At 37.5% G+C, this 16,488-nt stretch overlaps 1 protein-coding gene across 1 annotated transcript in view; it reads right to left on the bottom strand.

Annotated features, from left to right (window-relative positions):
• Positions 1-16,488, bottom strand: part of ADAMTSL1 (ADAMTS like 1) — a 159,578-nt gene that overhangs the window by 140,966 nt on the left and 2,124 nt on the right. The window contains exons 2-4 of the mRNA XM_031557287.1: positions 15,992-16,228; positions 4,268-4,394; positions 1,152-1,226 (exon numbers count right to left, since the gene is read on the bottom strand). Of these exons, the coding sequence (XP_031413147.1) occupies positions 1,152-1,226; positions 4,268-4,394; positions 15,992-16,228 (439 nt within the window). The remainder of the gene's footprint in view (positions 1-1,151; positions 1,227-4,267; positions 4,395-15,991; positions 16,229-16,488) is intronic.

Below are 16,488 nucleotides of genomic sequence, written 5' to 3'. Positions count from 1 at the left end.
ACTGTAATTTGCTGATCATTATTTATCGCTTTAAATCTAAGCAATCATTAAAGGATTATGGCGTGCTTATTGCTTTCTCAACACAAGCATTGTACACTGAGCAGTACAGATAAACCACCCCTTATCTTTCCACTCTCTGTAAGTACTTTGGGCAAAAGAAGTCTAGGAAGTCTAGGAATGATTTTGTGATTTTGCGGACTCTCATGATTGTATTTACACTGATAAGCAGTAAAGGCATTATTGAGTTTTGGAAAAGGAGAAAGGTAGTCCTATTGGCCTGACAATAATTTGTGCTTCTGAGATATTACACAGTGCTGCCCGAGGGCATTGGTATGTGGCTTTTTTTTTTTTTCCTTACAGCAAATCCCTTTTACTAACACTATTGTGTTTGCTGCCAATGAAAAAAAAAGAGCAGTTTGTAAATAGCTACTGCATTGGAAAGTAAGAGTTTCTTTTGCAGGGAGATTCTATCCAGGAAAGAAATGGATTTGCCTTCAGCTCTTCATGCATACTCTCAAATACTTAGACTCTTCTCCCAGAGGGGCTTCTGTGATGCACAGCTCCATGTCAGGCAGAGTAGGGAAAATGTGTTATAGCTACCAAGTGATGGGCTAGCAGCAGTCAAGGGGCTTCACTCTCTGGAGCAACATCACTCCTAAAGTGCATGGTCTGACATCTGCACGCTGCTGTTGATCTTCTCACTGTAATTTTCTGTGTATCTGTGTATCTACTGGAGTGAAAGAGATTATCATAACAGAAACATGTGTTAAAGTCATGAGCAGCTGATGGCTAAGCTCGACTGTAGGGAAGCTTATACTTTACTGTCCTCAATATTTCTTCACTCTGTGGGATATATTTCATTAATTTTAAACAAAGGAACTTGGCACAAAGGGAGCCAGCCAAAGGATAAGCAAACAGAAATGAGAGAAAAATTATCAAGGAGAAAAGAATTCTGAAATGTTGGCCAGGCTTTGCTCTGAAATTAGTGTGTATCACTGATGTAACTGGGTCCAGGGAGAGCTTCTGAGGGCAGGACTCACCCCTGTGTCGAAATCATTGATTTCAGAGAGGGAAACCAGATACCACACTATAAACAGAGCACTGCGGGTTTGCAAGGCTTTCTTAAACAAACGTACACTTTTTCTACTTACATAAATGATCGGGACCTTTCAGCACGAGGCGAATATGTCTGCTTCCATAGGGAATAGCAACCACTGTATCGACCACTGTGGGGAAGGTAAAAATTCATGAAGTAAATAAACAGAAATTCTCTTCAGTTTTCAAATAAATAGTGAAATAGATGCCTAAATAAAATAAAATAAAATAAAATAAAAAATCAGAAAAACAGTGTTTGGAATAAAGTTTAAAAAAAAAAACCTCTACAAATTTCTGAAACAGAATCCTGTTGTAAAATATAATTAAAGATCTTCTACTTTGAGGAACTCAAGTGCACTGATTTTCTTTATTCTCAAATCGTTTACAACTATTTCAAAAGTAACCAATAGCTATCTATTTCACCGTGACTGCACTTAAGATCCTTCCAAGTCCTCAAACAGATTGTTGTAGTGAAGCAGGGAAGCATAAGTCTATTTTGATATTCAACAAAACTGTCCTTCCCTTCAGTTTTCCCAGCTGGAATCTACAGCTTCTCCATGACCCATTGCCCATGTTCTGTGGCAATCTCCCACTACTCACACATGCCTTCTCTTTCACATCTTTTATGATAATGACTAGAATTATTATAATTCTGTTTCTCTTTCCACCTCACTAACAGAAAGCCCCTGAAAAACAGAGGCCAATTAGACTGTCATGTCTTAGAGCAAGATCTTGTACCTGTGAGTCTTTGGGATCTTTGTAGCTTTGTAAACTGAGAGTGAACTAGCTGCTCAATGCGTGCTGTTATGAAACCTGACTTGGTCACCTTTTCTTAAAATTTAGCAACCTTAGTAATATTCTGAAGGGAGACAGGAGAAGGTGTGACATGATATTTGAAAAGACTCCAAATTCTAAGCTAGGCTACTGGACTGGATGCCCAGAGGACACTGACCTGGTCTAATCTGCTGATTTAGACTGTCTCTTCACCTTTCCCTGTCCTTTCTGCATCCTTCTATTACTACAGACTGGGAGAAAAAACATGCACAACTAACAGATTTTTTGGGGAGGTGGTACACGTGAGAAGAACAATGCCTCTTTCACTGTCTGTTCATAAGAACTGTACTCACATTTGTATCACATAATCCTCCCCTAGCAAGACCTGTATCTCTGCTTTCAAAGGAACATGTAACTTTGTCAGGTAAGGCTAACTCAACCCATAAAACTGCATTATTTACCAAAGATATGGGCCGTGACCATAACTTTCTAAAAACATACCAGAGGAAACTGAGAACTATTCCAAATCCAGAAAAGTATTTCAACTTAGTTAAATCAGATTCTCACTCACCAGCAAAATAGTAACTAATGTAATTTTAAGTTGAGGAGCAAAGGGAAGGAACAGGAAAAGGACAAAATAAAGCGGGACTTCTCTAAAACAACATATTCATTCAACAAAACTTATAGTATTTCAAATGCATGAACTAGAACTCTCTTAAATTTTAAATTCAGTCATGTGCCAGGAATTTCTGACACTCTTATCTTGGAGAGTGCTATGAAAATAGTGAAATATCCGATGCTTCTGTGGCCTTTTAATATCAAAATAAAGATGGTCATAGAGACAGTCTGATAAACTGCTGAGTGTCACAGGACATGTAAGTAATCTCTGTGCTTGTTCTAGGCATTTCTGAACTCCTTTATAGCCACTTCTGGATTTCAAAAGTAACAAGTAGCTGTCTATTTCACCTGGCTCCCATTAAGATGCTTCCAAGTCTTTTGAATTGGTGTGTGTGGTGAAGCAGGGAAGTGTATTTTAATATTTAATCAATCTCCATTTTCAAAATCTGATCTGTTATCTTTGCTCAAGTTATCCAGTGCCTCCTAAGACTTCTGAAACAGTGTGGTTAAACTCTCTTCAGCACAGTTTGTGCTGTTATCACAGTAATGAACAAAAACATACATCTTGCATTTTAATACAGATTTCAAATTTTCTTTTTGAGAAAACAAGCATTCAAGTCTGGCAGAATTTATTGAACACTGATACTCTACTGTTTATTTTATTGCTGCCACTTTTGCACTAATATTCAAGATGGTGCCAAGTAGGATAAATGGCTTTAAAAAAAAAAAAGCAACAAACATGAATATATCATCACCTTGCTGTATATATCATGTTTATTAGAATGAGTTTCGAAAAACAATAATTCTGCTTTTTCAGAAAATGTGTTAATTGCCTTCTTACAAACCTTTGTTAAAAACAGGACTTTATTATTATTTGATGGTCTCTCAGTCATAAGCTCTGTGCTCAAGAGTTAAGAACTCAATTTAATGTTACAGTAAAATCAGGAATTTTAAAGGTCATGCAAGCTTGTACATCATATATTCTTTTTATGTCTCTTTTGGAGAGGAGAGGAGAGATTGTTCAGATATGTTTGCTTTCAAAAATCATCGTGCAGAAATGAAGTAGATAATCAGATTGCACACACACCATGTGGCATTATACTTTTTGTAAAGGTGCATGTCATTTCTTCCCTTCCCTTCCCTTCCCTTCCCTTCCCTCTCTCTTCCCTTCCATATATATATATATATATATATATATATATATATCTCTCTCTCTCTCTCTCTCTCTCTCTCTCTCTCTCTCTCTCTCTCTCTCTCTCTCTCTCTCTCCTCTCTCCTCCTCCTTCCTCTCCTCCCTCCTTTCCCTTCCTTTTCCTTTTCCTTTTCCTTTTCTATTCTTTTCTTTGTGTGTGTATGTGTGTGTGTGTGTCTATGTGGGTGTGTATGTTACCACCACCCCTGTTCAGTACTCCTTTTTGCTCTGGGGGCAGGATAAAATACTTTTCAGTACAGCATGGACTGGGCTCTACACAGCCAGCTAATACAGCCTCAGCAGAGTCCTGAGCAAGCTCTTCCCTTTCTCTGGCTTATTCCAAGGTAGTGAAATAAAACAGGGAATACATTGGTGATGGCTCTCCACAACAATCTATCCATTCCCTCAGTCAGAGTTATAGTGTGAGCAAGTATGAATTCTTCCCTGAACAGGGAAGAAATGATGAGTACATCTAGCCTGATCATGATCATTCAACTGCCTGTTGAAGAGTGGGGTGAAAGATACATGCTAGAAATATATATTTTAGTAAGAAGTGAAGATGGCACTCTACCAGAAGGAACAGCTTACTTTTATTTGCTGAGAGCTGGGACTTATACTGGCCTCGAACCAGCCGGCAGGTGGATCCATCACCATTGCAGACCCCACAGTTATCTTCCTTGACAGTGCTTCCCAGCTGACGGTCACAGCCAACAACCTGGCAAGATAGAAAGATGTGCAGTTCAAAATAAGCATCTACTTACTGACTGCTTGATCCATTCTCTGCTACTAATTACCACCACGTTTCTCTCTCAGAATCCCTCGAGAGCCATAGGGTACATTAGCAATGAAAGAAGCTGAGCAAATCTGGCTGGAAGTTTCAGACTTAAGATAGTGAGTAGGTTAGTACTCAATAGCTTTTGTGGTACAGAGAAAGAAAGCAGTATTGTTGGTTGTTTTTTTTTTTGTTTTTTTTTCCTTGCATTGTCAACAGTTAGTGGTCAGGGTCCATCTGAAACTACGTTTCCAGTTTCGAAGAGAAATATCTGCGAACTGCATAAGAAGACTCAGAGAGCAGATGTATAAAACAAATGAGCAACACAGAGCAACAAAGATTAATGACAGTAACATGTCTGAGATCTCAGAGAAATTTTACCTGCTAGACTGTTGGAAAAACCATGTGGTTTTAATTATGTTTGATAATAATCCCATTCCACACAGACCAAGCCTGCATTCAAACTTTGTTTAAGAACTGATAAAAGAAGAAGGAATGTTTAAAACAAAAGAACTCAGAATCAGACACTGAAACTGGTTTTACACTTATGTGTAAATTGTTTTGTTCAAAATTTTAAAACTTGATTAGATAATCTAGGCCTCTAATTTCACAAATTTATATAGATCTTAAGTGAATGAAATATAAATTTATGATTGAATACATTTGAAACTAAATAAATAGGACATAAACTTATTTTGCATATTGCTAATATATGTTTCTTGTTTGAATTCTGGATGCAAGATATAAATTCTACACATAAATAGATGAAATGCAAGAAATTAAGCAAGTTCATACAGTTTATTTTTATACATATTAGAAAATGAAAAGCCTGCTAGCATTCTAGCATGCAAAGTAAGCAATGAAAAAATAACTGTATATAAATTCTGCTTCTAACAAGTTTGTGCTAAGACTCTTAACGAGAGAGAATATATGTAGACAGGGAATTTAAAATAAAGTGAATATTTCAACTTCAAAATTTCCTGCATCTGTGAGCTTCAGTTAAAATCAGAGAGCTGAGTCTTAGAAACACTTATGAGCATATAGGGTACTTATCCTTCAGGCTCTTAAAAGCTGCATGTGTAACTTGCATACTTAAACATTCAGACTAACTTGTCTTATTTGTGCAATTCTGTGAGGGCACAATTGGAGATCACTGCTGCAGCTCAGTGTATACTTGTGGTTTTGACAATCCCTCTGCATTGTCCTGTAAAATGTAGGTTTAAATTAATACTTGGTATTTCCTTTTAGCAAATTATATTCCCATTTCTAACATCATTATTATTTACCATTGATACAATAACATTTTCGGTTATCTATCACATTGATATCATATTTAATAGAATTTCCAACACTATAGGTTTGACTTTTCCCAATTCTACTCATTCGGGACTGGGTCAACAGTCCCATTCTTCTACCTTACATTATAAGATCTCTAGAGGAACTAATCAAGGCTAAGGGAATAATAGTCATGCAAAAATGATACATTTCTCTAAAAAACTGGTCACACCAAGACTGCAGGAGATACTTTACCATATCAAAAACACCGTGGCACATTATGCTTAGGTAGCTGAAGCAAATTTAAGATTATCTTGACTGTGACTACTCCATTCAAATCTTCCAGTCACAGATATATATGTAATCCAGGAATATCATGTAAGATTTACTTTTCTGAATATCATACAAGAAGTGAACCACCTTTTTCATAGAGAGAGTGATTTGCTTTATTTTCATGAATGTTTCTGTAAAGAAAATATTATTTGTGTGGCCTGTAAACAGTCTGATGCTATGCCAGCAACTCAGATGACTTTCCTTCAAGTGCATTACTAGAGTTCACTAGCACTTTGAGTGAGTTCTCCTGAAGACAACAGGTATCAGTGGAAAAGCCAAAATTCCTTTCCATACCTAACCATAGCATAGTTTATATTCATTCAGTGATTCAGTCCAGAATGGTGTCCAAATCTACATGCTTTTACCCATTTTGAAAAGAATGTGAATTGGCTGCGTGTAAAAGAGCTGGACATGAAACTCAGGTTTGAACCTTTATGACATTAAAGGTTTTTTAGCTTTCTGAATCATCAACACACGTTACCATGGTCTGTGCTCAGATTAAAGTTTATTCATAAATCGAGCTATTTTAGGCTAGTCACAACTAGTAGATTTAACCACTAGGAAAATCTCAGATGTTAAACAAAGTTATACTGAGGTTCACTGTTCTTTTTGAAACAGATAACCACTCTTCATGACATAAAAATCCTTACTTTGTGGAAAATGTTGTATTTCAAATGGAAGTATTAAACAAAATGGAGGTTTCTTGTGAACATCAAAACTTAAATAGTATGTACAGAACATGAACGTCTTCCTGTGCTTTGTAAAATCTCTCAAATAACTGCATATTTTCAGAAACTTTCACAAAATGAAATAAATTTACCTTTGCCCTTGGGCTTATGGGCAGATTTTTAGTTAGCACCATTAGATTATCTATCCTAACAGATATCCAGAGCTCTGGGAATACGTATTGTATTTTCGTAAAAAATCTTTATGAGTGATTAGTTGAACTAATGCCAGAAATAAATAAATTAAAAAAAAACAACAAAAAACTTAAAAACTTCCCCACTTATGGTCTTTTTTTTCCTTGACTACTGAGGCAAATCCTTTTTCAGTCATTTGGAGAGGATTACAATCAGCAAAAAGCTTAGTAGTATTTGCAGTGGATTCCTAGATGCTTCATAATCAAAAACATTACTTCAAATCTCTTACATTGCTTCTTAGTAGCTCTTACAAGAAAGTATATAGGCTGCACTTTTTTGAAAATAAAGTCAGACAGAGAAAAACTAAAGTACTGTTTATGAGGAGAATCACAGAATCACAGAATCACAGGGTTGGAAGGGACCTCAAGAATCATGAATCTCCAACTCCAATATATAATAACATAACATGTCTCTATGAACAGTGAATCAGCAAAGAAGGCAGAGTTGTTTCTTGCAACATCTTCTCACAGTATGAACAAAACATAGAAAATAGGGCTTGGAATGGTGATTGGAATGGATGATACTCAAGATACTGCCCACTGTGTGAGATCCACCTGTCAGAAAAAGTGAGTTAACTTTAGCAGAAGAGCTAGAAAAGCCTACTTTTCTTGCAGACCACTGACCTATTAATGGATTTGAGTAGGAGTTGCTGAAGCCTCATCATGAAAAGAAGCTCCAGGAAGATACTGCTGGCTTGTAGGCAAAGAAGCGAACAGGGATATTGTGCCTTCAGTCCACAGCTCAGATCAATGGCTTGGTGGACACAGATTGAAATAAATTCTGACATTTCTGAATCAAAGGTCTGAGGAATATTTCACTCCCTGAAAAGCTTTGAAATGTCAAATTCTCATCTGAGTTTGAAACTGGAACCAATGTTGAAATTCTGAAGTTTCTGTGGGATGGAAACTTCCTTTTCCAGTGCATTCTAATCTTAATATATCCTGGGGGTTTTAGGGAAATGAAACATTTTTCGATCCATAAAGTGCTGGGAAGAAAGCCCCCACCAGGAACAAAAACGGATTACTACAACCCGTTGTGTCTAGAAATGTTCTGAAGTAAGCAGTTTTCATACTCATTTTTATTACACTTTACTCTTCTTCCACTTTAAGCAGGGTAATGAAGCACAGACTTTCCACACTGAAATCTTTCAAGTTTCACATAGTCAAAGTGTGGTCAGAGGCTTGAATAGCAGATTGTTACAGCACAAAATGTCAGAAGCAGCTCCGTTCAGTTCCCTGACAGCCTAATCCAAACCCTGTTAAAATCAAGTAAATACACCTATAAGTCCAAAAGACTTTGGATGAAGCTTTTATGTATTTCTAAAGGTGCTCCCATTAAGATGTGGTTAAATGCCCAAACAGCAGTGAAGCTGATGAAGCAGAGCTCTGGAGGTCTCAGACTTTTCATGGTGTGTGGAAGATGTCAACCATGCAGTACCAGGGTGAGGAAATCACAGGATAGCAGCAGCTCCCTGACCAGTTCTTGATCATCTCATCCTATGACAGCGTTTATTCTCAAATGAGTTGACTTCTATTCTCCTTATGGGTTTACATAAAAAAGTTAGCAACAAAAAGCCAGAATAATAACAGCTAATCCTCAGTTGGCTGAGCCTGTATTGTTTTCTGGCATAAGATATCACAGCTCAGCTCAGAGGTAAAGATTCCATATTACATTTTAGGCTGAAGTCCCATACTACATGCTGAGTTTGATTCTCCCCCATTCCCAGTTTTACTCCACTGACAGCCAGTAAATTGGCAAAATAGAAAAGCAGGGATATTCCTGACTCCTAGGTACATAAATAAATTATTTTTTACAAGACTTGTTTTACAGAAAAAAAAAAGTTGCAGAAAAAAACTTATCAAGCTAACAGAACTACTTATGTACAGTTTAAAGGCTTTCAGCTGAAAGTCTAACGACAGAGAGATTGGAACAAATTCACGAAGTGCATGCATGAATGTTATACATGTATGTGTTCCCCTTCTGGACTTGAACTTTGCCTCAGTTCAGCAGATTTTTCCAGAAATAAAACTGGACCAGCAGTGACAGGTTCTGCTTCAGCCCTGCTAGCCTGGAAATGCCCTGAAGTAAGAAGTTTTCATAATCATTTCTATTCAGTATTAAGAAACCTTGGGCAGGAAATAATGTAATAAAGCAAGCTTGCAAATCTAGCCAATTATAAATAAATCTCTCTGTTTTTCAAAGGGCATGTCTGCAGTTCAAACACAAGTAGTTCTGAGAATCTGAGAAAAACAAAGTTGCCCTTCACATCCATACTAATGTGGGGCTCAATCTAAGAATTGTGTAGATTGTCACTGCTCAGCTGAAGAAAGTTTTGGATTTGAGCCACTGTTTCAACTGGGTCCAAAACACCACTTTACAATCCGAGTGAAGAGCTTGTACTCTTAAATTATTGCGGAGAGAACAAGCTCCAGGCTGTATGGCAAGCTGGAACCAGACTGGTGTCTGTGATATAGGGGCTCTCAGCCCTTGTTGCAGATTTATCTGCCTTTTGGTCCACCTATACGTTGTGCCACCCTCCCCACCCTCACTATTTACCTAGTACAGCTTGCCTCTGTACTTGACACCACTAAGTGACAGGCATGCTGTCGTGCAGTATCAAGGCCCAGGCTGTATCCTCCTATGTCATGCACAATTTAGTTGCCACCATAGCAACTATAACTGAAGACTACAGGATGAGTTTCACAATGGCAAGGCAATTCATAACCGTGCTTGGTAGAAGTAGGCCCAGTGACATGTGCAATCAATGTTTGGCACATGAGCCAAGTACAACTTACAACTGTTCAGGCAGCATAAACAAACTCTGATTACTGATCGGTAGCCAAGTTTTTTAAAAATAATACCTTACTTTTCTGACTGAGATCCACCATCCTGCACAATAAGCATGTGGCTGACCAACTCAGTATTTTGATGGAACTGATTTGCAATCCTGTCTGGTATCTACCCCATCAGCCTAGCGTTTCAGGCCTGTCACAGTTCTCTGCTATTACTATTTTTAAACCTAGATGATGACCTTAATGGAACATCACCCCACCAGCATGTTTAACACAATGCATGAGCCACTGAATTTAGTGATTCAACCATAGCCCTAAAAGCACACAGGTAGCAGACACCTAACAACAGAAAGATCTCAAGAGAAATGCCTATTTCTAAGATTCCCTCAGGGAAAAGAACAAATGTAATCTCATTCTGAAACCACCCATGATTTAAAAAGAAGTAATTAAATCCATTTAAAAGCTGGAATTTCTAAATGAGGATTTATAGATACATTAAAATCTTGGATGTGTGAACAAGGCAAGTCCTATCCTTATAGGCAAATTTCATTATAAGTAATCTTCCTGCATAAAAAAGATTGAATTTTGCAGATTTGGACATATATAATCAACCAATTTACTGTTTGGGCCAACATAAGAGAGCTCACAGACCTGGAAACAAAGCCATATCTTATTCATTCTCTGATGGTATAGAAATCCAGAGGCTGTCATTCTGTAAAAAGCAATGTTTAAACAGAGTTAAGATCAAAGAGTTTACAGACAGATGACAAGAGAAAACCTGTCACATAAGAAAAGAGCCTTTTGTGATTTTTTGTCTTCCCTGATCCATTTCACTGAGATTTCTCTGTGTTTTTGTTGAATTGGGTTCATTTGCCTATGTTCTGCCAGAGTGAGTTTCTGTGTGCCCACGCTGTCACTAGGATGGAGGAGAACAAAAAGCTCTGTTTTTTTTTAGGTAGTACTGCCTTATAGCAGGTTGAAATACTTGATTTTCTATAAAAGACTAACATATATATTCTGAATGGATAGTATATTTAGCATTTCCAAGGGAAATATTTGCCAGGTTTTGTAAAAGAGAGTGAGAATACTACAGCAGAAGACAATTGCGAAGGCCATTGTAAATCTAAACTCATTAAGGGAATTCTCCTTAAGTGTTCTTAAGTATCTTTAAGTATCAGAACGAGTTCTTGAAAAATGAAAAGTAAATTCTGTGAAGTCTGCATTCTGGACCCACTATCTTTTCCCAGACTAAAAGCACTTAAGTGGCTCTTGTGACCCATCGTGTTTGACTGTCATCCTTTGTCAGTTCTTGCATGATCTTACGGCATGCTTGATACTGACGCTCAGACCTCTTTTCTGTTGGGTGCACAAGCTTCATATTCAGACTTCGTTTGTTGAGGAGCCTTGTCTCTGTTGGGCTGGATAAATGAGGATCTAGCTGGATCTTTGCTACTAACAGAGAGCCAGCATGGGCTTTCTGGCGCTTCAGGCAGTTATGTCATCTGTGCTATCAAGAGATAGACTTCACCTCGTGATCTAATATTTTAGAGACTCCCAAACCACTGCTGAAACTGTTTAGTCTACATGGCATTCCAGCCTGCTTCTCAGTGGGGGAAGAGAATTGAAGGCTGCACAATAAGACTCACAAAGTGCCAGTGGGATGACAACAGAGACTACCTAAGAGGCCTGCAGCCTCACACTGTCCCAGATCTTTATGACAACAGGAAGACTTGTCAGTGTCTCCAGTAAAAACTATGTTTTAGTTTTGGTGGAGACACTCAAAGCAGCCCTTCCAGTGGACATCCTGCCATCTTCACATAGCTTTAATCCTCCATGCACCTCAGGATTTTACGTATGCTAAGGAGATACTGAACATAGACAGCTTTGTGATATTTGTAGCAGGTCTCCAAATAGCTCTTTCAAATTCCTCTTCTTTTTTTTTTTTTTTGTAAACTCCCGAATTATCATATGCTCTGCCTTGGCAAAGGCAGGTGTGTGCTGCTGATGAAACACACTATCCACAGTTAGACAGTTTGTCTCATTGGGAATAATAACAGGTATTGTTTCTGCTGAAATAATAGAATAAGATGTCTCTGCAGTGGTGCCAATTTCTCTTGGATCATAAAGTGGAAAACAGATAGCTCAAGGCTGGGGAGCGAACTTCTAATAATGTAAAATGCAGATTCTTTCACGCAGCAAACATACCCACCTCCTTGCCATTCTTTGCCACAAAAATGTTGTTACTTGGCAAGACAGCAATATAAGCATTTGGCTATTACACATGTGAGTTCTATATCCCACTCATTTTTGTGTGCTGGAATAACATCATGCTACTTTTCTAATTTCAGAATAATGGTACTTATGAATAAAAGACAATTCAGATTTGCTATTCACCTAATATGAGATGGAGAGTAAAGGACAAAATCAGACAAAAAGCTCAAACAGCTGTTGAGCTCAAAAGTAACTGACCATCAGAAACCAAGAATTCAGTATTTTCTGAAATACTTTCTGAACAGAAGGGATCTAGGTTTCAGTACACTCCAAACAAAATACAGATTCATTTTCAGCATTTACATCCAGGAATTTTGTGCAGACAGAAACTGCAAAGCCATTATCAGGCCAAAAGACTGGGCTAAGCTGAAAGAAAACTTAGAACTGTTCCTGTTACAATGTCTTCTGGATGTATGGGAGAAAATAGCCATCCTTTTTGCCTAAATAATGCAGTCACTATTACACCTTTTTCATGTTTCTTTGGGAGTTCTTACAGCTTAGAAAAGAAAAAAAATGACAGCTCTAAACAGGCGCCAGAAATAGCTGAACGACAGAAGACTGAAATCCCGGCAACATGCAAATAACTAGACTTTTTTTTTCCCCAGTGCTTTCCTTTGTTTTAACCTGACTTCTGTGATAGTCTTGGCAGACAAAAAAGATCATTAGTGGAAGCTGTTATGGGGGGAAACTGAATGCCTATAAACGAATATACAATATATGACTGTTTGCAGAGAATTAATGGAATAAAGGCCATTCATTTGTTGACACTGCCATCAAAAGCACAAATGATGGGTACTTTTAGTCCTCTTGAAAGTAAAGCAGCAGTACAAGTAAGAATCTCATTTTGGAAATTCCTCTCTCTAAGAATTTTCAGTTTGATAATATGCCATATTAAAATGCAGAAAAATTGAATCTTGTCAGAGTAATAATCTGATCCCCACTGCTAATGGTAGCAGGTGTGGATGAGCATAATCACTAAAATTAGAGCAATGAATTCTGCAGAGTTTAAAAATGCTGGCTTTTTTCCTCTTAGGCAGGAGATAATTCTGGCCTACTTCCTCAAACCTGGAACTGCCTTGAAGTATTCTATACTTCTTTAAAAAAGAAGGAAGAAAAAGTTACTAAAATAACAAATGGAGAAACCAATTTAAAATTGTTAGGAATAAGTAATAAAATTTCTCACTCAAAAAATGGTTGCTCAAACTCTGTCACTATGGGTTTCAAGATGAAACACCTGAAAGAGGAAAACAATGCTTAAAAATGTATTCCCATTTTTTTCTTAGTTTTTTTTTTTGTTTTTGTTTTGTTTGTTTGTTTTGTTTTAAACTACAAAGAATAAAGGTGAAATGTAAAAAAAAACAACAAAACATCCAGTCTCTTTAGAGAAGAGAAATTAATGTTTAGGTAATATGTATCAGACAAGACACTGACAACTTGCATGACTCCTGAGCTGTCAGAGCTATGTCAACTGTCCTGTCCCATACATAACGCCAAACCAGCAACTACACAACCTCTCCCATATACTAGCTCTGTAAATAAAGTAAACATCTTTTCAGGAATATCTAACTATAATCTTAAGTCAATCAAGGATTCGTTTATACGCCTTCTTTGAATTTGACATTCAAAGGTGGCTTTCTTTTTCTGAGTATCATCTTCTGAATACAACTGGCAAGAGAGTAGCACTTAGAGACTTCAGATAAATGACCAGTAGTTAAGAAAAGGGCCACAAATATGCCATTAAGCTACTGGTAATTTTAAAGCTCCAAACAACATGAAAAAACATGATAAAACAGGAGAGATGGATATTGTAATTTCTAAATCTTGTGAACAAATACATATTTGCCAATAGGAGTGAAAGAAGGGATCTTGACAGGCTTGAGAAGTAGGCCCATGTGAACCTTACGGAGTTCAACGAGTCCAAATGCAATTATGTCCTGCACTCAGATCAGGGCATTCCCAAGAAAACAAACAAACAAACAAAAAAAAAAAAACAGGCAGAGCAGACGATAGATTGAGAAGAGCCTTGAAGAGAAGGAGTTGGAAATGTTGGTTGATGAGAATCTCAGTATGATCTGGCAATGTGCACGTCCAGCCCAGAAAGCTGATCATATCCTGGGCCACTCCACAAAGGAGTTCTCACTGCCAGGTCATTGGGAGATGATTCTTCCCTCTACTCTACTCTTGTGAGATCCTACCTGGAATATTCTGTTCAGCTCTGGAACCTCCAACATAAGAAGAACATTGACCTGTTGTAGCAAGTCCAGAGAAGGACCACAAAGATGATTAAATGTCTGGGAGCATTTCTATGAAGAGTGGCTGAAAGAGTTGATGTTGCTCACCACAGAGAAGAGATGGCTTCAGGGAGACCTTACAGCAGCCATCCATTCTTTGGGACTTTTTTACAAGGGCATATAGTGACAGGACAAGGGGTAACAGCATTAAACTAGAGGAGAATAGATTTAGATTAAATGCAAGGAAGAAATTCTTCGCCTTTGATGGTGGTAGGGCACTGGAACCAGGTTGCCCACAGAATTTATGGATGTCCCATCCTTGGAAGTATCCAAGGCATACTAGGATATATAGGGCCTAGGGCAGCCTGATCTAGTGGAAGGTGCCCATGACCACGCCAAGGATGTTGGAACTAGGTGATCTTTAAGGTTCCTTTCAGCCCAAGCAGTTCTGTGATTCTATGATTAAATCTATGATTCTATGATTCTATCATTCTGTGTATGATTCTGTGATATCTGAACCAAAATAACAATCAGCCTGACACACAGCCTGAATGAGCTACTCCTGATTTCCTAATTTGTATAGAAGTATATTACTTCTCTACATAACTTTCTCTAATCAAATTTTAGAAGATTAATAAAACAAAACAAAAATCAAAAACATTGAAGTATATCCATTTCATTGAAGCAACTGAATTTTTCAAAAACTTGTGTGATCAAGTAAAGAGATTATTCCCTTTTTAAGATCTTAAATGAGATTAAAGGAATAAGTGAATACTGTATTTACTACAAGTTTACTTCTGGTTCATATCAGAAAATCAAGTAGAAAGGAAGTGGAGGTAAGTTTCCAAAGACACAAAACATAGCTGAAAGTACTCTAGAAAGCCAACAACATATCAAATCTACATATATTTCAAGTAAAATGGGCACTGAAATGTGAACCTAGACTTTGTCTTTTCCAGTATTAAGGTGTGTTCAATATTTAACAGAGATGGTGCAAATGTCCTCTTTTCCATTTCTCTGCTGCCTATATGCAGGTCAAGAGACTAAACTATGATGTACACAAATTCAAGACAATGGCAATATGTAAGTAAAAGCAACATATAAGTAAAAGGTAATATAAAAGCAATTCAGAGACAGGATTATATAATTAGGATTAGTAAACTGGATGAATGATCTCTAGACTTCTATGCACTCTTGAAGTGATGGGTTAAAATGTAACAAACAAAGAAACTGAGGCCCAAAGATGTGTAGTAGTTTGCTCAGTCATGTACAAAAACAATGGCAGATTTTCCGGTTTAGAACTCAACTACACTATGTTGTTAGTGTGTTAAGTGGAGCCTCAAACAGAACATAATTTCCTAGAAACTTGGAAAGCTTTTGCATATAAAAATCAAAAGCTGAAATTATTTCTTAGAATACTTTCAAAGTAGATCTGTCACTGAAACTAACTATAAAACTGTTCAAAAATGAAGAACACATTCCTCCAAAAAAACCAAAGAACATTCATAAAGTGAGAAAGTAACTTTTGATCTTTGATTTTGTACACTGTTTTGCAGACTTATGTCAAACAAGATAACAGAAAGGAGCACAAGATTAAAATAGATGACTAAAAAGAAGAATCCCCAATGGTACAGGTATGGAGAAGAAGAGAGCACATGAGATAGAACTGAGGGAAGAATTAATTAAGAATAATGGCAGAGTAGAGCTTCTCTTCTTACTTGGCACAAGCCGCTGATGCACATATCCAGGGATTCAGTGTAGCATCGGGTCCCATCCAGAACCTTTGGTGCCAGCTCTACAACCAAAGCTGCTCCTCTCGCCTGGCACTTCAGCGAGCATGGGTTGTCAGGATCGTTAGAGACAGGAAGCCACTCATAAAACTGTCCCTGATACTTGACATCGTTATGAGCTGAGCACTGCTGAGCACGAAAATCACCTGCTTCTGGAGGACAGTCCTGCAGAAAAGGAGGAAAAGGTCAGTGATTCTATTCAGGACAGCTGGTCATGGTGCAGTATAGCTGGCTGGACTTCACAGTTGCCAGATATACTGAGTTTTTATGTTTAGAATAAATAACACTGAAATAAAAGAGACAGTTACAGCTACACATTATTCAAATGTATAATTATGTTTTCCTTTTTTCTCTCCATGTAAGTATGGAAACAACGTCAAGGCTATTGTTTGTTTGCTTATGCTTTCTTTGCTTTTTTCTATTTT

The sequence above is a fragment of the Meleagris gallopavo genome, chromosome Z, assembly GCF_000146605.3.
Source record: "Meleagris gallopavo isolate NT-WF06-2002-E0010 breed Aviagen turkey brand Nicholas breeding stock chromosome Z, Turkey_5.1, whole genome shotgun sequence".
Classification (NCBI taxonomy): domain Eukaryota; kingdom Metazoa; phylum Chordata; class Aves; order Galliformes; family Phasianidae; genus Meleagris; species Meleagris gallopavo.
The sequence above is the reverse complement of the archived record's forward strand: the minus strand, read 5'-3'. Positions and strand labels throughout refer to the sequence as shown.